Source organism: Xiphias gladius, chromosome 23 (assembly GCF_016859285.1).
Source record: "Xiphias gladius isolate SHS-SW01 ecotype Sanya breed wild chromosome 23, ASM1685928v1, whole genome shotgun sequence".
Taxonomy (NCBI): Eukaryota; Metazoa; Chordata; class Actinopteri; order Istiophoriformes; family Xiphiidae; genus Xiphias; species Xiphias gladius.
Genome location: NC_053422.1, coordinates 18688642 through 18714431, shown reverse-complemented (window position 1 = coordinate 18714431; position 25790 = coordinate 18688642). Strand labels below are relative to the sequence as shown.

Below are 25790 nucleotides of genomic sequence, written 5' to 3'. Positions count from 1 at the left end.
CAGCTGAGCTCTTTCATAATCCAGCCATCCACAGACATAGATGTACAGTGACTAATGAAGGAGGATAAACTTGTCTCTTAATTTACACAGGAGGACGTGCTTTCATCATCATTAAATCACACCTTCGCTGAAAGAATTGCTGAAAAATACCTTGATTGTTTTGGAGTTTTTTTTAATATTATTAGACGAGCGACAATTCACTAGATACACTTCTGTCATATTCGTTTTAATAATGAATAAGAAATATTTGTTAATTTTGTGAAAGGATGAAAGTGTCTTTGTTTGACTAACAAAATAGTTTTGGCCTGAGGCACAAAAATATGCCTCAAGTCTACTGCACATAACATATTTAACAGAGATTTTACATTGTTCATGGCCCAAAAACATCTCCCCTGACTAACAGGTTTCCCTGCCAAAGACCAATGTCTGCTTAGTAAACAAGCTTCTTTTGGACATCACCATTCTAACTACAAAGCAGATGTCACACAGTATGTCTCCATTCAATGTCTGCCAGAAGTTATATATTTGTCATTTATTTATTAATTAGACAATTTACATTCATTAACTCAGAGACCGAGGACACAGCCAACTGAGTTTAAATCAGGGACGTAACCAAATATGCAGCAGCAGTCAGGAGCTATTTTTGATTGTTTTCCTCTTTAAGGGAGAATTTTTAAAAATGCATCACATGAAGAGAAACGGTGAGAGGTGGGGATGGGAGACTGCCATGACAGGGAGAGAGAGCGCCTCTCAGATGCAAAGCTGTACTTTAGACTTACATAAGCTTAGACTGGGATAAAACTCAACATTCATGTGCAACATATAAACGACATGAATGACCTTATTAACTCTGGCATACAGAAATCAATTTACTCAAGCAGTGTGTGCTAGTTTATTTACATTTATTGATTTTTATTTTGTGAAACCGTTGCCGATATTTGTACACCATGGCTATGAGTTGCATACCTTGGTATTACTTGCTTTGCACTTTCACATGCAGTATGTAATGACAAACAGATAACTCTCCAATTTATGTACAGATTTCTGTGGATTTGACAAAGTCCTGTACTTTCTGTCCTCTAAAAGTCCATATCTGTGGCTTGCCAGCGCATTTAAATTTTAAAATGTCTGTCAAAAAAATATTTAAGGGAAGTCTGACATGAACAAAGAAACAGTAATTCTGTCCTTACTTTGTGGCTGACAAGGGGTGAAGCCCTGTCTGTTTGTTTTTGAAAAGTTCACCTTAATCCGCATGATTCAAATTGCATTTTATTCCACCTAATCCACCCTGAAAATATACAGACAAGTGACAGGGAAGCCACACTTTTTAAATCCTGGGGATGAACGTTACTGTCCAGTTAAAGTTGACATGGCAGAGTGTGCCTTTCGCCCGTCAATTCTCCAGCTCCTTATCCAACTAAGCAATCGCAAAGCCCTTTTCTCTCCTCATTTTCTTAACATGGAGTGAGTATTGTGTGGGTCTGGCAGGACACAGAAGGGAAGGCCCGTCTAATTCATGGGGTAAATTAGTGGAGATAAGGCCTGAGTCAGTACCTCCAGCCTACCATAGATCCCCTGGGGCAGGCTCTTAAGGAGCTTAGTAAAAGCCTGTCGTATGAAGACATGACATGGAGCTGGCTAAATGGGCTACGTTGGAGTGTCTTCCATCAACCTAATATTCATATATGGGTCACTGTCGTTCAGGCTTTAATCCCATTCAATTTATTCATTCTTGGTTATTAATTCAGAGTTTTAGGAAAATATGGCACTATGTGTAAGAAAGGTGAATGAAAGGTGTATTAGTGAGGCTCTAATGCAGCTGTGCACCAAACTGACAAAACACTTAGGCCCACTCATAAGACCATGTTGTGTAAGACTATGAGTCTGTGCCACCAAATCAATAATGAATGTTAGTTTACCGTAGTAAAAGAACAAGGAAGAACTCCTCCAGAGTCACTGGGTCACATACACAGGGGAAACAATTAGAAGCTTCCTTGTGCTTCACAGTGCCAAAGCTTTTTTTCTCTTTTTCAGCTCCACACATTTCCCATAATTTTTCTCTTGGGTCCACCAACATGTCTCTGCCACTGCTGAGAAATTACAGACACCAGCCGCAAAGTCTTTTCCAGCCAGAACCACAAAAGGCCATGTCAGGTCCTCGTGATATATGAGGGGCCATGTGAAGTGGAAAGCATAGTGACGGATAGGACACCAGTCTTGCGGGAGTGTGTTAACCTCATAATGCTGACAGATTACAGATTTAAATATTTTAAATCTCGCAGAGCACACGCTACTGGTGGTAAAGAGAGTGGAAATGACTGCAGTAATGCAAGAGATTAGTAGAGATCCATCCTCTCTTTCCCACACACACACACACACACACACACACACACAAACTCCACCAGCTGGCCATCGTATACTCATAGACACTTGTGCCACAAGTAGACCCTTGTCTTGAATTACAGTTGCTCCTTTTTGTATGGTCTCTTCTTTCCTTTGTCTTCTTCTTTTCTCTATGACCTTACCTGTATGTCTTTGTGTTTGCACACAGACACACACATCCACCACCCTGTTAAACAAATACTGAAAATTGTTTATATTTAAAATTTAGCCAAATGAGTGCTGACATTGAGTCCAGCGTCAGTGCCATGCTGCTTCATCTTTCTTTCAACCTCAAGGAGAGTTGTGAATAATGTAGAGGCATTTATTTATAACCTTTTTTTAAATCTGTTTTTAGGTAGACTGGCAAAACACTTTTCACCTGTATCTGTGAAAATGCGTACACAGATAAGGCATTAGGTACAGTCGTAAATTGTTCAAGGCTCTGGCTGACTGAGGTATTGCCTAGCATTTTTTATTTTATTTTATTATTTTGGCCACTGAGGATCCTGGAGATCAAATAAAATATTATGTGTATCATAAATGTAAAGCACAGTATTACGATGGTTCAGTCATTTTTTGCCTCTATGCAAAAGGGCCTTTGGTTTGTCCCTGTGTGGATTACACTCTTTTTTTATTCTGGGCTGTACCCAGATTTTCAGAAATACCCTATCCCCTAAGAACTTTTGGACGAGCCCCCTAAAAAAGTGAATAATGTTTTTCTTTTGTTCATTAAATGTTAGTAGTTTTAGAACCTTTTCCTAATGCCAGGGATAAAATTCTTGCAGAAAAATACTAAAACCCTTAACTTTAGCTTTTATTTTTTGGCCTAAAACAACAAATTCTAGACTCATTCGGGAATGTAGACCCCTCCTCAGGACATTAACTCTCCCAACTTCCCAAAAACAATAGTGCGGACATGTCCTTCGTGTCTTCATTGGCACTTGCGGCTCTACTGTCTACTACATCTCTACTAGTGCTCACATTTCCTCCCACATTCCACATACGTGCAAATCAGGTTGAGTGGAGACTCTGAATTGCCTGGAGGTATGAATGTGAGTGTAAGTGGATGTCTGCATGTTGGCCCTTTGATGGGTGTGCACTCTTTCCTGTTATAGTTGTAATCAGCAACCTGAATAGGAATACATGTTACATACATTCAACATATGAATCAGCAAATAGTAAGCAAACAAATTTAATCAGATTCTCTTAATAGCGTTACTGTGTTTTACTCTGTGAATGTTTTTTATTTGTGCCTTACTGACATCGTAGACCCTCTGGTGCTTACATGTAGACCTGCTCCTGACTGCAATCTATTTATGTCTTTTGCCAATTTGCCAAAGTTTCCTGATAGCCTTTGGGGACAGAGAAATTCCTCCATCAAGCTCAGGGTCCATCTGTGCCCATATTCTTCCCAAAAGGAGCCATCATCCACAATTATAGCTTTCTTCCAGTAATACCATCATCATGCCATCACTCTCTGTAAGAACAGGCTCCAGGAAATTGACTTGATATTAATCAGACAAAATTACCAAGAAAGGAAATTAGACTGGGGAATTTTCCCTGGCATTGATTGTGTTTTAAAGGCGGGATGCACACTCTGCATGGCTGCTGGATTAACAATAGAACATTTTGCGTATTGATTATTTGAAATTTTCTGTGACAGTGCACGTCAAGCTTTAAAACCCATGCTAAATTGTTCATTTGACCCAATATGTTCTCTTTGACTTGCTGCAGCTCATTACATTGATACGGATCCAGATTCACCTGAAAATCTGGGTCATTACAGAAATAGCCTTGTTGCTTACTGTCCCAAGATGGCAGCTCTGATGAATTGGTGGCTGTGGGTCACTATGACAATGGACTGAGTGGAAGAAAAAAAATGAGCGTGAAGGGAGCAGCTCAAGGTTATGTTGAGTTCCCTTGTCGGTTTGAGGTCTTTAATCTAGAAAAAGTTTGGTTTCTGGGAAGCTGGGAGGTGATGTGGGTGAACACATAAGACTAGAGTGATCCTCTAGGCGTTTTTCTGATCCTTTAAGTAGCATAGATTTGAGGGGTTTGCTAATACTGCCCAAATTCTGTGGCGAAAATCCGTAATCGCGTATTATTTGTGGAAAGCTGTAACTACGTGGGATGCTATTTGACCCATTATCATTAATATACTGTAATTTCATGCGCTAAAAGTGACATTTTTAATTCAACTTGATGTATTTCTTATCCATTTGAATCCAGGAATGTGACACATTTTGTCTCTTGAGTCTAAACAACAGGAAGATAGATTCGGGAAGAGAGACTCCAGAGTTGTAGTTCCTCTCATACGTCCTTTCGGCCTGCGATCACTGTGAATTTCAACTGAGTTTAAGAACAAGTGTTGAATGACATAATAGTGGTGGGCAGTTCAGTCCTGAAGCTGAAGAGTGAAATGATACTGTTAGATAGGAATGGTTCTCTGAGAGCAGCAGGAATGGAGAAGGGATCAGAGAGGATAAGAGCAAGGACAGAAGGAAGAGGTGAGATTGAAAAGAAACAAGAGGAAAATGGTTAGGCTGGAGAAAGGTAAGCCTGAATAAGCCATTTCACAAGTGAGCTCTGGGTTGGAGAAAGCCAGTCAAACAAAAGTCTGCCAAGTTTGTTTTATTCATGCTGTGGACAACTACAGCTTTACTATTACTTTACTACTACATATTTCTTACAGCGAAACACAAACAACAAGCAGAATACAAATGCCACTGAATTGTATACTGGGGTTTTCTGCGCTCCCTCTTTTATGTGAAGATTTTTGATTTAGGCAGATCTCCATGCCATGTTGAAAATTACTAAATGATTCAACGTTTTCTGACACCACAGACTTTACTGGCATTCTCATCTCTTATTCTCTTTAATCAAATCCTCTTTCAATCCAAACCTGCTTCACACACATTTCATGCATTTAAAATTCTACAGAAGCCCTAACTCCAAAGCAAACAGCGACAATAAGCATTTATTGTTGAAGCTTTTTGGTAGCCTGGCACCCAGTAATATGTTAACTAATGGGTTGTCGAATGGAGTTATTTGCTATTGCTGCTGAAGAATAACAATTCATAAAACAGGATATTGAATTTACATTCTTTGAGCCTTTTCTAGATTTGTATGACCATGCTATCTCCCAATACTACATCTAAGATAAATGATTGAAAGGAAGAAGTATTGTGTATTTTGCAGTCCAAAAGGCATCAGAACTACTAAAATATATTTCAGTAGGACTGATAAACTGCTGCATTACACATTATTTGATTGGCTGTTGAAAAAGTACCTGAGGAAAGTCATTAGCCAGGGTACACACACACTTGCGAGCTGCACCCGAAGACTCCTTGGGGTTGAGTCTAATGATATCCATGTGATTTATGCAGCAGATCCATGATCAGCGTGTAAAAAAAGGAATCCAGAACTGACCTAATAAGCCGTATCTTTGTCTTTGTTTCCCATTGTGCTTTTTGAAAGGAGACGTTGGGAAGCACAAATGAGGAAACCTTATCACAAAAGACGTCAGAAATGTGACATATTTCCTCAGGGATAATTGTGCTTTGTGTCTCAGTGGCCCACTTTTCCTTCATATTGATGCTTTGCTGCACACGAATGACAAACAGCTGCATCACATGTAAAGGTCTTTCTAGTCAAATCCATTAGCAAAGGTCCAGAGCAGAGGCCTTGAGAGCAGAGTATCCTCCATTGAGGAAATGTTTACCCTTTGCTTTTAATTGTTGAGCACAGTGTGAAAGGACTTGTCAAATTGGGTTAAATGAGGATCCTCAGTTTCCCTTTTAATCTGAGAATTGCACCCCATACCCACGCAAAAACAAAACGCTGCTAAAGATAAAAAGCAACCAAAACAGTAGAGAGTAGAACAGCTTGGATATAGTGGTGAATGGTTCATAGAGGATATTTATATAATCTTGGGGCACCAGGGCTGACTCAAACCCGACTCAGAGCCCCTGTTGCAGGGAGAGGACAGTAGCAAATTTTCTAAATCCCTGGTAGACACGGAAAGTTAAGACAAGCAGTGTTGCAATTAAACAAAGCCCAACCCATTTATCGGAGCATCCCACACAACCCCTGCACCAGATTTACAGCCCCGGGCGTCCAGAGCTACCAAATCTTCTGGCAGCCACTGCTGCAGATATTGATAGGAAGAGCGAGAATCCCAACAAGGAATTTTGAGCTGGAGGGGCCAACTTCCCAAAACGCGAGCTGTCCCTTAATGATCCAGAATCACACACCAAAAGAGTATGATATAAAACATTATATACTATGATCATACTGTAAATTGGAATAAATTGTTCCTCATTGATTTTTGCTCCTCTCCGAACTTGTCTAGCAAGTATCTCATGCGATGTGGCATTAAGAGTTTATGGCTTGTTTGACAAAGCCAGATCTTTGATGAGCATTTGTACCCTCCGGAGACAGAAAACAGCCGCTATTCCATCAAGAGCAAAATGCCTGTTTGAAAACAAATAAAAACAGGCCCTCTCTCATCATTAGATCTAAAGCACTTAATCCTGCACAGAGGCGGCTCCCCTCCTCCACTGAAAACCTTTTCTTTGTATCTATCACATATGGATTTCCTTGCTGGAGTATGTCTGCATACCAAGTTGCTGATGCTAACGAGGTTGAGAGCAGTCCCTGCCATCATGGCCCTCTTTAGGTTGTCCCCAGGGTGCAGCTACAGATACTTCTTAAAATATTCACAGGATTGAAAAAAAAGTGCCCTATGGATTACAGTGGTGAAAACGATACTAGCACTGAGATAGCACTGAGATAGAAAGCATTCGTTGGAGTAACAAATGCTTTTGTTCCTGAAAACGTAAAGGATGGCAGCTTGGTAGAGGCATACTGTATGTACCAGCTTTGAATAAAGGCTGGATTTTATCACTGCTGAGTGAAAATTTTCTCTTGAATTATCTCATCATTTTTTCATTAAAAGTGTATAAAATACAGAAATGATCATAAAAATCACCTACACACACATAGGCACAAACTGAGACACACTAACAAAGGCCAGTATTTATCCTAGCCATTCTTTCTGTTCACCACAGGGGTAAAAGTTGGCAATAGGTGATGTGCCATATTGGGTCTGAAGGCTTTAATTTTAGTGTCTATGAAAATTGTGGGAAGGCCTTGTTGTCACATGAAATTTTACAGCAGGCATAGAGGCACTTTTATTGTTGTGTTTGCTCCTCGCAGTAGCTCCAAGGCTCTTCAGCCAGAAAAAAAAGAGAAAAAAAACAATGGCCCCGTTGTTCCATCTCCTCTACATTCATGCCTGGTAAAAGGAACATAAAATTCTCTTCCCTCTGCTAGTTGCACTCGTATCGGCACAGTTCAGACACAGAGGAATAGTTTTCAAAGTGTCACCATTTAGGGCATGGTTTGGATGTCAGCAGTTAAATGAATAAATAATGTGCCTTCAAGTTGCATTTGATGTAGCGCGATCTGATCTGATATGACTATTCACTCAAGCTAGCTAACATCCAGATGTTAGACGAAAACCCTTTTTTCCCCCTCAGGTCGCTAATGAAACATGGAACAGGGAGGATGTTTGTAGTTGTCCCACCGACAAAAACATTAAGAGGAAGGATGAAAAAAGGCAAATAAGAGCAAAATTGATTTGGAAATGTTGCACTGCGTGCATGTGTAGATGCACGATCACAGTTACACTGCAGAGTATGAGTGCATGTATAGTATCTACAGTATGTGTTGTCATTGCTCTGGGCTTCTGCGGTGCAAAGTAGGCACAGAATAGGAAGACAGATACGGTAGTAGCTCGCAATGCGTGCTGTGTGCAGTTTTTGAGGAAGTGCAGACAACCGGGGGCCACATTTGCCTGCAGTGGTTGGACATGGCCTACTTCTAAGCATGCAGTTATTAATGTGGTCTTCTACTCTGTTTAAAGTACACAAATGGGATTTTAATTCACACCCAGAGATCCATATGCAGAGTGTCTGTACAGTGCCTTTTTATTCCGTTAAATTCAGTGCTGTAGTTTAAGATAGTGTATATAGATATGATTTGGATAAAATATTATGGATTTCAGAAAGCGGTGACATCCTGTATGTGTGGGGCCTCACTGTATGACCTTGAATGCTCACGGAAAGCTGCAGTGTCTGAGGATGTGTGTGTTCGGTGTCGTAGTGGCCTACTCTTGTCTCATGGACTTTGTAGTGCCTGCGTGTGTTTGAATAATGTCCTGCAGGAGACACTCTAAGTGCAACGTCTAGGTCTCAGGCGTCAGCAGTAATATCAGGGCAACCTCTCCCCTCTTCTCCTCTGTGTGCAATGGCATGGGGGATATTACAGCATTAGAACACATGAATTATGGCCAAATTGTTAGCTCAGCGTCAGGTTTCCGATACCACCATGGCATCAGTCAAAAGATAGAAAAGGAGAAATGGAGATTATGAAATGTGTTTTAAAGTAACTATATCCCTGTGCACACTGTTTTGGGCTGTGTTGATAAATTTAAGCCAATTTCACTGAAAAATGCTGTATTGAATTAGAATGCCACATTTGTCACAAACTGTTGTGAGCTCCCTATTTGATCCGAAGGCTGCTGTGCTTCCATAACACCAGGTGTGACTGAGAATTCTATATCATAGTAAATGGATCTATGCGTTTCCCAAAGACGGGCAGGGGGAGAAAAAAACCAACTGGTGCAATAACAAAGGATGCATTACCTAATAGATTTGGCAGAAATACAGAGTTCAGGGCGGTCTGATAAAGCTGGGTTACACTACTTTAATCAATCACTAAGAACACGAGCCAATTTAGGAAGAAGCCTGACATTCAAGATAGGCTTTCAGACAGGATTAGAAATAGTGAATGGAGAGTAGACGTATCCGCCAGGGCAAGCCAAAAGGACTGCTGTCAGGGGACAGTGTTTCCTCCTCCATGTGTGATATTGAGGCATGTCTCTGCCGCCATCCACACACCCAACCAATCCGCCCCACCCCCACCCCCAACCCCTTTATATTTGAAAAGTCACACTCTGTCTTCCCATCCCTGCCCCTCAGTTACACTTGTTTTTTTTTCCACGAATGCAGATGAGTATTAGTAACAAGACAGCGTTGGTCGCCTCTGTTGTTTACTCTCTCCCTTCAAGAAAGGGCACTGTCATTTAAAATGTCCCTTGGAGCTCATCATCAGCTGGATTCTGTGGCCTGACTAATAATATCTAGAATATCAATGTGAACATGCAATGAGCAGAGTAAGACGGCTGCTTTACTAAACAGACAACTGGGAGATGCACTGCAGGAAAAACAGCTGCTTTCTTTCCCTCCAGGACATCTTTCTGGTGTCTCTTTTACCTAGTCACACACAATCCAGCCTGTTTATCTAGTCTCTAGCACTTTCAAATAACTGGACACCAGCATTTTATCTGAATTTCTGATTAGTTGTTTTCAGGATGTAAGGATAACCCTGACTCTATCCTCCAATTTTGAAATGAAATTAGTTATTTTCTGAAGCTTAAGGATCCCCTGAAGGGAAATCCTAGCCTTTTGCTCCACCTCCAGCCCCATACCCTGCGCTGGATCAATGGGGAAAGCAGCCAGGGACTGTGATGGTACTGGATAAGGGAATGGTTCAGCTGTGGTGATTGATATCACCTCACTAATCCCTCTACATCTCTTCTAAATCCACCCGGCTGTAGCTTTGAATCAGCATGTAATGTGATAAATTAAGATTTAAATGCTCAAAACCACATTTACATTTTTGATTGTCATATTTATAAATGTAGATTATTTATTATTGAATTGAAATGAAAGAAGTCAGAATTGTTTCTGATATCTAGTAGATTTTTATTTACATTCACACATATGGATTCAGGCTCTCCTGATGCTAAGTACAATGCACCTTTTTTCAAGATCTGAATGCATTCCCCAGCAAATCAGGCCTTCTCTGAAATGTCAAAGACTGAATGTCATATAGTCCTTCTCAATATTACAGGACTATTAATTTCTTAAACACCTCTTATTAATGGCTGATAGAGGCCATGTGGTGCAGCATGTGTTTGTTTCGTCTTTGTTTACACTGAAGATGAAGGTCACCCCCTCATTACTGCAGCAGCATCTTTTTTTGATGTTGTGATATACACAGTAATCAAGAGTGGCTCACATGGCTGTTTACTGTTGACCTTTAGTTAAAAGCACATCACTGTTGGGTCGGTTTGAAACTTAATTATGCACCCATAAAACTCCAGGCATCATGTACAGTGGACAGACCTCATTTACTCTGTTGTCATTAGGCTACAATAACCCCGTGCTCCCTCTTTAAATAGGGCCCACACCATAATGCTCATGAATCCATTATGTCTTTTTTTGTATAAAAAATAGATGATGTGGGTTTTGCTGTGTCAAATGCACTCGTGTACATCTCGGCTTTCAGCTATGTATTCAGAAATCCTGCTTGTCACACAACAATACACTTTGGCACCTCTCACTTCTCTGCAACTAGCAGGCATTTGCATGTCAAAAGCATCATTCTACCACTGTGCTTTTGGCATTTGTGAATTCTCTGCAAGGAAGCCAAGTAGTCGACGTTTTTGAAAAGAAACGTCAGAATAATGTGCAATGCTGCGTTCTTTAACATGTTGTTTTCTCAAAATCCAGCTCCGCTTAATTGATCATCAATTACAATTAAGGACTCTTACACGTACGATTCGGACCTGTTTTAAATGTACATGCAACATTTAAGCGCATGCCTCAAGGAAAAAGGCGAAGCTACAAATCTGCTGTATGGGATGCATGAAAGTTCTGTTACAGAAAAGACACGCTGTGATACTTTTAGATCAGAACAAATTAATTAATTTGTGTTCTTACATGAAGTCTAGAGTCTCACACTATATTTTACCTGAATGTGGAAAATCTCTGTTTGCACATTAGTGTAACTGCTAAGGCACCAAATGCATTATTAGCTCATTAATTTTACAAGCAGCATCTGGGTCAAGTCTCTGCTTGCTATATGTATGCTTCTGTGGAGCCCTTTCACACCGAATGATAAAGCTGATCTTTCAGTTTTCAATGAAATCTGCAGCCTACTTACCGTAAATTAGAGATGTTATTTAGCTTATTAGGCCATGGAAAAATAATTTTCTCAGCATACTTACAGTATATATTGTACATGCCCACACATACACATGCACAAAGCTATTACATTTCAAGTACAGCCCCATCAGCTTTAATTTTATTGTAAAAAATTTAATTAATTTCACATTCCTCTGGACAAGTTGATCTAAATTTTTAATCTTTGTCTGCAGAAAACGTAATTCAAAATGCAGTGGATGAAAGTGGTGAATTACATGCACTCAGTGCAGGGCTCCACTGCTTTTTGAAATGATGCATAGTTAAGTGTTGTCCTCAGGATGATCAGCTCTTCAAAGGTCTGGCTTTGTATGGTTTATGAGGCTACTTCTGTTTGTGTTTTACTCTCTGTAATGGGTGTGGTGTGTGGTAAGGACATCATAACTGCAAGAATTAATTTTCTCTGTTCGTAACAGGAAATCTCCACCAAATTGTGGATATTACTGTATCTTAAATTACCCACATGATTCCAGTTATAGATGTATATTGTATGCTATTCATTGCAAACAGAATCTAAATCATGATATCATAAGAACCATTCTACAGGCCCAGAGGAACTGTTTTACCTCTTTGATATAATTCCTTACCAGTTTGGGGTACTCTTAGTTGCATATCTGCATTTGATGCTGGCTCTGCAAATGGTTATTCAGGCCAAGGACAACTGCATGGTCCCTTTAACCCAGAGTAAAAGAGTCAATACTAGCCATAGGAGCTGATCCATCGAAGATTTTATAATCCAGTGCCAACGAACTTGGAACCCTGATTGTGAGAGATCAAATCCCAGTTGTAATTACCAGCCAGACCTCAATTAACTTACAGCAAACCTTCAGCTCAACTCTATATGTTTGTGATGTTTTAATAGCTGCTTTAAGAAAAATGTTTCCCCCACTCCCATCCCTGTCAGTTCTTTGGTATTTGTGATCCACTTGGATCAATGTTCAATGCACTGCACATTGTTAGATACATTACTTAAATTTGCATACTTTAAGCATTCAATACAGAGTTTAAATTGGAAATAACCCAGTTATCCCAAATAATATCCTCATTAATCTCAAACTATAATGATTCAGTGTAATTGTAAGTGAGTTTCTTTTCAAGCAGTAACTCTGATAACTGGCAGGGAACTCGATGACAAGCAGCATTTAGACCAAAGAGTCCAGCAGGAATAGTACACAGCAATTCATATTTGAATTGATTGTCATAAAGTTAGATTTGCTTTATATACATAGTTCCATGCCAGTGCGGGTCAGGTTCCTTGCCCTTGCACCTGAATTATATTAGGGATGTATCCCAGAAGGCTAAAAATCCATCCTCCTTTCCACTGCAAGCCAGAAATTGATGTTAGTGCTGCCACGTTATACGTGCTGTCCTCACAGTGGAGGAGATGAGAGGAGCTGCTTGAAATATTTACTGAATTCTCCTTGGTGGGCTCGAGTCGATCCTCTCTAGGAATTCAATCATGTTTCACATGTGCTCACCAAGTCCGATCAAATATGTTGCCACTTCATAGATGTAGGATGATTTGACCGACAACGCAGCTTTCAGAAAGGGATCTATGTTAGTTGTCCATACATCCAAGATCTGATTCAGCTGATAATTGACACGCGTGGCAATACATCTGATAAATATGCTCTTTTAGTGGATATTTATGCAGTCATAATGCTGAATATAAACCATGCAGAAGCCATAGAAATCATTGTCTTCTCTTCTTTTCTTTTGATCTTTCTTTCTTTTTCCTCTAATTTGTCATGAGCAATATTCTTAAGTCTAAAGCCACGCTACTAGCTCTCTGAGGCTACACTTAAGCATGACAGTGCCTTAAGGTAAATGCTACAGTCAGCTTGCTAATGTGCTCATGATGACAATGTTACTATGGCAATGTTAAGCGGGTGTAATGTTTATCATATTCACCATCTTAGGCTGTTGGAAACTGTTCATTAGTTTTGGATTCATTACGACTCAAATTTGATGACAATCCATACAGAAGTTGTCATGACGTTTCATGAAATAACAAAAAAGTCAACCGAGGAACATTAATAGCTGTACAAAATTTCACCGCAATCCATCCGGTAGTTGTCGAGGTATATCAATCTGGACCAAAGTAGTGGACCAACCATCAGATCAACAGACAGACATTGCCGCTCTAGGCTACAAATTCTGCTGTAATGGATGATGTAAAATGTGTAATATAAACAAATTTACCAGACTTTAATTAGCTTTGTTTAGGGTGAATGATTTGGCTGTTTCTGAAGACAGATGCCATTATCGTCCTGTGCTCTTTGGTTAGCAGCTCTTTGGATGTGTTGGCAGGGTGATATAAATTACACACAAAACACTTCGTCAAGAGAACAGATCCCACCCTGCAAACGGCATCTGTGGGAGCCTGGATAATGAGTATATCATGTGTAAAGCCTTAATGTGTTTACATACGGCTGGATTAGAGACGGACCCAATACTTGCCCCTGCGGTTTCTCAAAGAATCCCTGTGGGCTACTTGAGTGATTAGCTACTTTGAGTTTTTTCAGTAGGATTGCCTGGTGGGACTCTGTAGTGAATCAATAGGAGTTTGGATGATGAAGTGTTGGGGAAATTTCTTTTATTCATCATTTTTTAAATGTAAGCTCCTCAGTATTTTTCCATCTAATTGAGTCAGTTAGCTTTGATTAAGATGCCTGTACCCCCACATATTGTTGTACGTATCATATTACTGCCGAAACTGTATCTGACACTCAGAGGCGTACACGCTCAGTCATGAGAAAGAGAGGCAATATACTGTAGATTTAGAAATGGGCCCATTGCCTCGACTTGCAGGTTTAGACTTCTAGATCAAATCTGTCCCTATCATTTTAGTCAAGAAGAGCAAACAGTTGTTTCAAGCACCGTCAGCAGTTAGCAGAACGGCCATTATTTATTTACTGTGCAGTCACAGAATTCATCTCAACATGTGCTCACCTGGAATCTGTCTTTATTTGGCCTGCCAAGCGCACCTCTCCATGTTTCCTCGGCCGTTTGGCTGGTAATGATACTCATGGCAGCCTTTATCCAGCAGCCAGGAAAAGAGGTCGAGACACAGCTTAGCAGGCAGCCACAGCAGGAGTGCCGTCATTCCTCGCCATCTCCCTTTCGCTTCTTTAAAAATATGTCAGCATCACCACGGTGATTAGCAGTCAGAATATGCTGCGTCTTTGTCCTTGATTTAATGCCAAATCTCCTAAGTAATAATGACTGCAGAGGATCTGAGCCTTACGAAAAAGGCAAAGAAAAAGGAAAACTGGGCCCTCACCCCTCAATGTTATAGTGGCGCTGGTTCCCAGCAGGAGCCTTATGAAGCCGCCGTTTAGTTTTGACATTTTGTGAATGTTGTTTCTGAAACATGCCAATCTCCTTGATTTGATATGGTGTGCTTTTCTTCATCAATCCCAGGAGCTTATATAAAGAGTGTTCCTGCGAGAGGAGACGTGCAGTATATGTGTACATTCATTATTGATTTTTTAATGTGCTGAAATCCATGTTTGCCTTTTTTAAATAAACACGTGTAAGCACACAATTTACCACATTATTTACACAGAAACCAAAGAGCAAGCCTATCATAAGTTGAGCTTGTCTCAAATTGGAGTCTTCGTACTGATTATAGATTGGAGTCTTTCTGGAGCACAAATGGAAGGCGAAGACACTAAATTAAGTTTTTGTCTTTTGCCTCTCACATTTTAATGAGTTCAGCAGAGGTTACTGCCCGAGTACATAGGTTTCTGTTTTTTGGTTCCCGTCTTGTTGCCTGTCTCTTATCATCTCTATAATGGTGCATTCAGCCTTGGTTATAATGTAACAGCACTAGAGGCATTTGTAATCAGTGATTACACTCTCTCAGGTCAGGATAGCTCACTTCATTTGAAGTTAGATGTTCTAGAGGACTAATGCAGCTTTGTGAATGCTTTTGTTGCAGACTAGCTACTATAATAACAGCGTGGGGAGAGGCAGAAGCTCCATCTACTCAGAACTCTTATTGGTTCCTTTTTTATCAGAGTCCATTCAGCCTCTCTCTAAGGGATGTCGGGGTGTAGGAGTACATTTGGCTCTGTGCTCAGACTTTTATTGCGATGCAGAGATCTCTCCGCTGTAGGAGAACAAAGGGTCTTCTACACTATGTTTACACGGCTGTGGGCTCGGACCAAAATAATGAGGAAGAGAGTCTATGTATTTTCTTCTAAATATGGGATTTTTTGGGGATGAATCACGTATTCTATGACTGGGGGGGCTTTTGAATGATGATGAAGAGGGATTGGACTTTCAGAATTTAACATACATGTCCAATGAATCAGGGACCAGGGAAATGATGAGGACGGTGTTTAACAGCGTGTACTTGGTGAAGCCCCCCCACACACACACACACACACACACCCAATCCCCGTCTTTCTCCTCATCCCTCCCTGCCTGCACCACCCCAGTTGTATTTATTACAGGCTGCAAGGCCACGGTGATGAGACGATCAATATTTCTGAGATGATGAGGGAGAACTCATGCAATCTCTCTCTCTCCTTTTCTCTCTCTGTTCCTCCCTTGGCAGCGCTTCAGCAGGTAGAAAGATCAAAGCAGAGAGGACCTCTGAGATGGTGTTGGAGGGGAGACTGATGAAGTCTTCTGTGCTGAGTGTCCTCTAAACACACACACTCCATCACACTTTCCTATGTCCTTGCTATGTCCTGATTAAAAAGTTTGACCTGATGTATTTTATCTTGACTAGAATTAGTGTTATCACATTTATTCTAATGCTGTCTTCACAGATGTAAACAGAAATGGCTTCAGTTAAAATTGAAATGGAAAATCATGTATATATGTATCTAGACGGGGAATTGTAAGGTGCCCTTTTGAAAACCTCCATCGAACAGACATCTTTCTCTGATAAGGGAATCAATATGTGGAACTCTTGAACCATAGAACTCATAATGGATCAATTGCAATTCAAGATGTAACTGTTTTTGAAGAGGGCATGGGCTTTCATTAGATTTTAATGGTACTTTTGCACTCATGTAGTTAAAACCAATGCAGTCCAATACCACAGTTCTGCGAAATATCCCACCTTTATGAAGGTTATAATATAAAGGTCAGTTTTTGCTAAATATTAGAATAATATTTAGTTACCGTTATACTATAAAGGGGATGATATAAATAGGGCGGACAAAACATTAAAAACACCTGTTAGTATAACACAATACAATTCAACGGCATCCAAACTACAGCCTCTAAAATTATCAAAGTTGAATCAATATCTACCAGTTTCAAGAAAACTGAAAATTAAAACCCTTATGATAGTAGTACAGAGTGCAGGGCTGTTGTATTAAACTGAATTCGTTTTTATTGTATTTTTTTATTATGGGTGCTGGATGTTTTGTGTTATTTGTAGGTGGTTTCTTGTTGAGCTGGATGGATTCTTGTAAAGGACTATTTAGGTTCCAGTGTTTCACACTAGCTGAGGCTTTAAATTTTTCTGGTATGTTGCACTGGTGGATGCTATGTAATTGTCCTGTATAAAAAACTATCAGAAACAAAATATTTTCTAACACTATATATGGCAGTAAGGTGTGCTAGGTTTTTTCTGCGTCTGCTAAAGGGATCCTAGTGAGCAAGGAAGGGACTTTGTCAGTGTGACTTTTTTAGCATAGTGAAGCCTTTGCCAGCCCTTGGCCCCCAGCAATGCATGCCTTTTAGTCTCCAGATTGGATATAGATGGCTTTTCGTGTATTATCACTTAGCAGGTGCTCAGTGTGCCAGAATCCCTGAGCAGAATTGTCCACCACACACGTTCCCATTTGCACACGTATTTGCAAAGGTGGGCTCGTCTGCAGTATTTACAAAATGTATGTATGTGTTTTTGATATGAAGTAAGGGCCTCTGTGTACACATATGGATTCCACCAGCATGCTTTCCGCTGATCCACGGCTGTAGCAGATGGGAATAGCTGCCTAGCGATAACAGCACCTTGAGGAACATCAGGATTGCTTTCTCTCAGTGGTTAGTAGCCCTCCAACGGCTGCAGATACATTATAAATCATTTACACAGTCATTTTGGATTGCAATATCCTCCTCTAAATGCTGGCTTTTCTTCTCCATTGTTATTAGGCGCACACGGCTGAGGGGGCCCCTAAGCCACAGAAATTGAAAATTGATCAGGCAGTGTGGGAAGGTGTTGTTGCTGGCACCACTGGCTCACCCAGGGACTGTTGATTAGCATTTATAGCAGTGTCACTGGAGGCACCTGTTCTGATTGTAGCTACATCCTCCTCTGCCCCTTCTTCTGTTGATCTCAAAAAGTTATCCCTTCCCTTGTAAACAACGGAGTTGAAATTTAAATTCTACTTTGTTCATATCGCTACCAAAGGGAGATGTAGGGAAAATGCTGCATGATATTAAGCAGGACATTAAACTTTAATAATGTTATTATGTTCTTGTGTATAACTCCTGTCGCTGTTTTAGCAGTGCTATTCCTGTAAACTTTGCTATTCTTTAACTATTAATGTAAACATTGGCCTTTGAAGTAGAGAGTAATTTCCTACTGACAGTTGATGCCTTTCACATTTCCACTTTCCTATTAGCATTATTAGGTACATCTTGACAAGTTGACCAACAGTTGATTGCAATATCCAAGTCAGAGGCAGGTTCTAGATTATGTGGATTGATGATAGGACTAAGAGCTCTGTAATATTTATGTGAGCTGTTTTATTTCATGTCAGAAAAGGACTCTACAAGTCAATAAAAATGAATGACTAAAAAAGGGTGTAAACTGGTGTGCCGTCAGGGAACTGTCATTAATTTTCCTGTCCTCTTCTGTTGCAGCACAGGCTAGAAGATCTGACGAGCGGAAAGAGGACTGCGAATAAGGACCTCGCTGCGGAGAGGAACTGCATAGCTGTGACTGTTTGTCTTCGTCTGTAAGCCGGCAGGCTCCATTATCGCAGCTGATGACTGTCCCTCAGGTGGCTGGACTGCAGGGCTGAGTGGGAAGCCTGTGTGTTTGCTGAGGGGGTGCCCCGGCTTGTATGTTGGTCACTTGCAGTTGCACTCGCTCACAAGGACCATGTGGTTTTCTCCAAGGAGAAGTCGTCTCCCCTCGCAGAACTGGAATGGTGCCCACAGTTGCACCGATGTCAGCGTGTCCTTGTGGGTAATAAGTTTTTGTTGGTGCTTTGCAGCTGTGAGAGGTCAGAACTACCACCCCACTGTGAACACGCAGTATGGGAAACTCAGAGGGGTGAGGGTGCCACTGCCTAGTGAGATTCTGGGGCCGGTGGACCAGTATCTGGGGGTTCCATACGCCGCCTCCCCAGTGGGAGAAAAACGCTTCATGCCCCCAGAGCCTCCTTCTTCCTGGTCAGGTATCAAAAATGCCACCCACTTTGCTCCTGTCTGCCCCCAAAATATTCACAATGCTGTGCCAGAGATCATGATGCCAATATGGTTCACCTTCAACCTGGATATAGTTACCACGTATATACAGGATCAACACGAGGATTGTCTTTATCTAAACATCTATGTTCCAACAGAGGATGGTGAGTGTGTCGAGTATCCAGGATGAAACCAAACTTCTCCTCCTCCTCTTCTCTGTCTCTGCCTCCTTCTCTTTCTGTCTTTTCTCTAAAATTTTGTGTCACCTCTGTATTTTGCGCGGAGCATGACCTGTTGTCTGGCGCATGCTGTGTCCGTGTCCATTATCTCAACCTCCCCATCTTGACTTGATCTTTCATTTAGTCTTTTCATCAACTCTCCCCTTCCATGCCACTGTTAGAGGTTCCTCTTTTGATGACTAAATGACTTATTGATATGAAGGGAATAAAAAAGAAAAAAGAAATCTAATCGTACAAGAAACAGATTGGAAATACTTGGTGCACCTTCCTACCCTCACTGTCTTGACTGTTCTGGGAATATTAGCCATTAGTGATTAGTAGCTTGCCTCATAAGTGATTGATCTATTTTAGGGTTGGTGAAATATTCTGTCTGGTACACGAGAGGCCTGTGGCATCAGCCTGACCTATGTAAGACCCTTTACTCTCCTGGCTTTATCCAATTTGTCCTTGCACAAAGCTGAATACAACAGTAGGTTTTGTGCGAAAGGCAAACATAAATTGGGCTCTACCTGACTAAAAGTTTTAGATTTTTAGATGTTGAGTCTCTTAAATCACCCCCAATTTTTTTTCACCTCTTGAAGGAGACCCACACAGGAAAATGGGCCTTGAAATGTTCAGTGCTCTGAGAATCAGATGGGCAATGTCAAATAACACTTCCACTTATCAGATAAGAATTTGAACTGCAAAACTCTGGAACTCTAGCCCCTATGCCTTTTGTGTGGCTGTAATGGGTCTTAAATAGAAGTGCATGTGAATATGGGCTTCCTGTGTCCCAGGATGCAGCAAATTCATTCCACCTTTTTGGAATATTTCTGCAGCAACACCCCAGTTACTTTCTCAGCAGGTCCTCTGTTGTTCTTGTTGTTGATGACTGGGAGGGTGGGAGGAGGAGGGAAAGAGGGTGAAGAGGGGGTCTGACTCAGTCTGGGATGTTGCATGTCACATGCGATCTTTTCCAGAGCTCTCTGTTATTTTGTAGTTTTTCCATTCATTTTACAGTCAAAAGAATATCCAAGGAATGTGCCAGGAAACCCAACAAGAAAATGTGTAGAAAAGGAGGTATGTAAAAAGAAAGAAAAGAAAAAAGCCAACAACAAACAAACAAGCCAACGAAAGAGAGGAATTGAAAGAGTGAAAAAGAGAGGAGAGTGATGGGGGCATCCTCCCAAAGCCGCCAATATCACCACCTATCAACTCCCAAATCAAAGTGCTAATTGGGATGAACATGGGACTTGTGACTCAGATCAACCTTGACATGAGTGTGAGAGATGAGTGAGTGGTTGTGCTCTGTTGCGTGTGTGTGCCTGTGTGTGTGTGTGTGTGTGTGTGTGTGTATGTGCCTGTGTGTGTGTGCGTGCTGTAGTGTGATTTGACTATGAGAGTGAGTGAGTGTCAAGGAGTGAAAATCCAGGTCCCTAAATCATGATGGAGCTTTGTAAAGCAAAAGATCATCATGTTTAATAATAACATGTATTCTATTAATTTTTCTATTTTATTGTATGCCTTGTTCATGTTTATGTGTAAGATTCTAAATTCAAATACAACTGTTGATTAAATCAGAGGCATGAGCACTACATTGAAATGCTAGAACATAAAATTTGACTTGTTATGCAAAGAACTTAAGTCATGTTTCAGACTGCTCTGACAGCACTTAAGACACCAGCTTATTGGAGGTATTTGTCAACCACGATACCTGAAAGCGTCAGAGCCTTAGTTGTTGTTTAAATTTACACTAAAAGTGGAGGGCCACCTTTCTCTTAAATTTATTAATCACAATTGTTCAAATACGGGGTTTTGGGGGTATTTTTTGGGGGATGACAGCTTTCATCTATCCATGTGGGAAATGCTCAAACACACTGTAATGGAGAAACATAGTCCAATTTCATTAGCAACAGCTAAAATCTCACAGTTGGTAACAACAGAGGACTAATTTTCTAAGCCTGCAAGGCACTCGAAGACTTTCTGAGTAGCCTTAAGACTGTGATGCTGAGCATATCTCGCTCCACAGCAAAGATTCAGTTTCAGCTGGGACACCTCTGCTGTTAATTTCCACAGAGGCAGGAGACAGCTATTGGCCTCACTCTGTGTGCTCGTACATTCTGCTTTGGTAAACCAATTTTGTTAGAGACAGACTGGCCCTCCAGGCACTTCTGCTTCTGAATTAGTCCCAGTTGTAGAATATACACAGAGATATCTCTTTAATATTCCTCTTCCACTTGGAATTTTTCAATTATCTTCCCCATGTTTGGTAATGAGAAAATGGTTTATCATGAGTTTCATATGTTAGTTTTGTGACACATTATTGTGCAGCAAGGTGATCGTTGCATAGTTCCTCTGTTGCTATAAACATGAAGGTTGTAATTTTCAGTGGAAACTCTCTTTTTCTCTCAGTTGCACCTTTTTTTTGAAAACTGTTCGTACTATTCTTGGCTTATGTTGAATTAGCAGTGCAAACGAAGCATGATTTATCCTTCTTAGGCAATGTAGAAAACAACCTCTGCAGTATACTTTGGTTCTGGTTAAATGTTTCTAACAAAGAAGTTAAAGTCTCATTTGACAAATTCAGAGTGAATTGGGAAACAGTTTAACAGTCATCAGTCCCCTCATTAAATATTGTAATTGGCATCATTTCAATTGTTAGATCTGTTCCATGGAGTTGTAAATACTAATGGGGTTATATGTTTTCTACTTACAAATTTGCAAAGCTTTCAACAGAGACCTGTTTAATGCAGTAGAGTCATACACACTGTGCATATTCAGTACTAATAATATCTCCACTACCAAATTTAAAATCTTTATGAATGCGGTTCCTCTGGAGGAAAGAGTGATTATTTAAAAAAAAAAAAAAAAAGTAAGGTATTTGACTCTTGATAAGATGGTTGTGTGATTGTTGCCAAGCAACAGTAGGCAGTTGTGACAGGGGCAGAGAAAATGGCCCTCTTACCTAGTGTGAAGCACATTTGTTGCAAGGGTTTGGCCGATCAAGTGAGAAAAATACATCACCCATAACCCTGTAAAATGCATCACATGTGATCTTTCTCAAATTCCTGTGTTTTTATAGGGCAAGAAGTTAGTATAATGATTTGTACAGTGTAGAGCATATGTAAATACAGAAGACAATCTTGAAGTTAGAAGAGTGGTAGTAAGAAAATATTTATAGAATTGGGTTTTAAAGGATTCATTCTCCTCTTTCAACTGAGAAAGTCTCTCCTATAGTTCTTGTGCTAATAGCATCCTACTGGGCATTGTGCAGGGAAACCACTTGATTAACTGATATCAAAGATGTGGCTCATTTTCCTCCATTAAACAGGAGGAAAGCATCACAGGCCTAAAACCACACAGCAGGGTCCTGGCAAAAGATCAAAGACAAGAAAAAAGGTTCAAGACAAAATTGTAATAGAGTTACATTTTTTTCCGTATGGTTGGTTGTCATTTAGAGTTAGTGTTGATGTGTATTGTTGGTAATTTTGACTGTGCCAAATCAACAGAACATTGGTCGTTGTTGAGCAACAATTTGCTGTTTACACTGACTAAAATGTAATTTGGAAAATGGCTGTACCTTTCTTTGGCTAGACGAGTGCAACACTGCTTGTCCAAGATGTCCGAGCAGGTAGTGGCCGAGGTCATGGGGAGGTGATCTAATGTGCAAGATCAGCACTGTAGCCCACTGCTCTCTCTGGAGGGGCCTCATAGGGTGCACACATAGCACAGAGCAGTGACAGAGTTAGAGACAGTTTGAGCCATGGTTATATCACTCAGTCATTCTCTCTGCCCTGAGTCAGAGTGAATGGAGTGAAGAGAGAGGTAATGATGTGCAGGGACACAGCTAAGCACTGTTCAGCCTCAGAGTGCTAGATTGGCTTGAGATGGGTCAATTTTCGTGAGGACAAACCCTGATGAGGTCAATCTTATCTTTAAAAGCGGTTTACATTGTTTAATTGATTGACAAACTTTAAAAGAGGTCTATAAAATCACATGCTTTTGATGAGATCCTCATTGAGGAGTTCTGATAATAAGGTGGACTCACTGTGCTGCATGCTGCCTGTTTATACAATATGTGCATTATTTTCGATGCGGTTTTATAGCATTTCTCTTTCACTGCTCGTAACCTGCTTGTAAAACCTGTCCTTAGAGTCCTTCACACTGGTTTCTCTGAATAACACAGCTTCTGAGCGACACTCTGAGATCAACCTTCCTAACTCCTAAATTCATCCCTCATCATGAGTCTATTTGAGATAAGTGCAGCGAAATCTGTTGTGCGTTTTGGCTTGATTGGGACCACTCATCTATCATTCCTATGCAACCCTCACAGCCAGCGGGCTGCCATGTGTTATGCAGCCCAGTGCCAGTAGCGAACAGCCCGTGATCAGTTGCCAAACCTGTAGATTAACTACCCCAGCAGAAACACTGGTCATTTTTTCCTCTTACCAGATGACCTCCAGATTCTAGAGAGCTGTGAAATCTGCGAAAGAGCCCCAATCCTGGTTAGACTGCGTCTGGGCCGTGGCAGACAGTAACACACCATGGTAATCCCGTTGGTTGGCCGACTCAACACTGCCTCAGGGTAGGTGGGGCTACTCCCTGAGCGCTGCTGAGGAAATCTGTACACCAAGCAGACAGGGCAGAAACTTTCCAAGACGAGCAAATATTGGCTTATGCGATTATAAAACAGAACAGATGTCCACCTTTGTTTGATAGAAAATTACTTGTATGATCTTCCGTGATCTGGGACAGTTGATGACCCCCGTGAGTGAAGGCCGGTCAGCAGTGGATCCAGTCACACTGAGTTGAGATGCAAGACGCAACCCAAGCAGGAAGTTCCTATTCAGAGGCCTCAGGCTGCAGCGCTGTCCAGCTTCCACAGTCAATTCAAGGCTCAATATCTCTGTTCTGTTCTTTGTTTATCGCAAACTAAAAAGGAATAGAGGACACGGCCTGTGGAGTCCTAAAGCCCATTTTAAGGGGAGAACGCAATTTGATGCATCTAATATCTCTTGTTAGTTTAGACCAAGCCTCTTTAGCCCCGTAAATTTGCCTAAAGTGGGATGAATTATTAGTAAGTATCATTTTATACACATTTTCTTATTATTCAGCCTGACATACTATATTCTGTATTTTATAAAGGATTAAGATTTTCAATCTGTGGTTTTAAACAGTGCTCTGTCACACATAATGCATTTGTAATGATACACTTGTCAGTGCATTTGGCAGGCATCAAGAGGTTAAAGGTGTCCTGTGAAGTTTTCTTGCAAACAATCAAAAAAGATGTTTTCATTCAGTATTTCTCACCAAAAGGCACTGCTTGTGTTCTTGAGGTCTAACAAACGTGTTTAGTGCATTTTATTCCCCGTAAAATATTTTCAGAGATTATTTTTCAAAATATTTTAAATATATTCATGTTTGCTTGCTTGCAGTCTACTTCTTCACTGCCTTTGTTGGCGCTTTGCCACATTTCTTGGTGTGTAATTGCCACCAATGTAGAGCAGCATGTCTGTCCTCATGCACTTGCAGGATGCAAACAAAATGGGGACCCACTCATAAAAACATGGCTGCATAGCACTAATAGTGGTAAAAAAAAAAAAATCCACATGATACCTTTTAACCACATCGGTGCACTATTGTCAATTTGAACTTTAAAGCATTTATGTTTTAAAGATTTAGGTTCTTGAAATAGTTCTGCTGGTTTAAGAATTAAAGGCTACATACCTGCATCGTTCTGGCTTTCAAAGGCTTTGAATGAGTCTGAAATCAGCAATGATGCATATTCAGCTGTGGTGCAGCACTTATTTAAATAACTGTTGTGTCTGAAAGATGCCTAAGAAGCTTAAAGCCTGGTGAGTCTTGATTGTTTTTGTAAGATATTTGTGCAGTGTAGGCTTTTTCACTTAATATGGGGAATTAATGGTTCATTACGGATCAAGAATAGGGGTAAGAGGCCCCAGTGTGAAGCCTGTGGTCTCTGTTAAACATGTCTCTTTCCATTATCGAGCCGTAGACAGGCAGAAAGACAACTTGGCTGCCTTTTATTTGTTTTTTTTTTATTTTGGGAACAGCTGAAGCGCAGTGTGAGTTTTGGCTGTCCTTTACTGCAGGATTACAGCCTCCTTAACCTTTTAGCTGCATTCTCCATCATTCTCTCTTATGTGTCCCTCCCAAGCTGTTCCTTAACCTCTACACTGGTAGACAGATTGAGAGAGATGGAGATAGACAGAGAAAGAAGACATGGAGAGCAGAAAGACAGGGGGAGAGACAGATCCAGGCACTCTGAAAGAGAAAAATGGCCACCTGAGGATTAGAGACTGAATATAACTGCTCTAAATTGTCAAGGCTGCAACATTTCACATTTCACTAAGTCCCTTTCCACATTCTGACCTTTCTGATATTTAACTCCAAGGCCCATCTATTGTCAGCGAACCTTTTTCCAGCAAAGGAAAGGCAGTTAACATTCAGACCATCCACAATGTATTTAGTGAATTGTGGATTCAGTCAAGAAGTCTCTAGAGTCTGAGGGCAATCTATATCTGTACGCATGTGTGTGTGAGTGTGTGCACGTGTTTACATATGTGTGCCTAGTTGGGTTTATTCATGTAAAACTCTACAGCCAACTACTAGACTGTCTTTTGTTTGCAATTTCATCCTGTTGAAATGTAAAATGTCAATACCCTTTATGTAATGAGTA

At 40.7% G+C, this 25790-nt stretch overlaps 1 protein-coding gene across 6 annotated transcripts in view; it reads left to right on the top strand.

The window, feature by feature from the left end:
• The first annotated feature begins 18564 nt into the window (after positions 1-18564).
• nlgn3a (neuroligin 3a) overlaps positions 18565-25790 on the top strand; it is a 90834-nt gene continuing 83608 nt past the window's right edge. For 2 of the 6 annotated variants that reach the window (XM_040119942.1, XM_040119941.1), the window contains exon 1: positions 18565-19036. In XM_040119942.1, coding sequence (XP_039975876.1) covers positions 18565-19036 — 472 coding nt within the window. Of the gene's footprint in view, positions 19037-20110; positions 20171-25790 lie in introns of all 6 variants that reach the window. The other 4 variants (XM_040119945.1, XM_040119943.1, XM_040119940.1 and 1 more) reach the window with 3 other exon arrangements.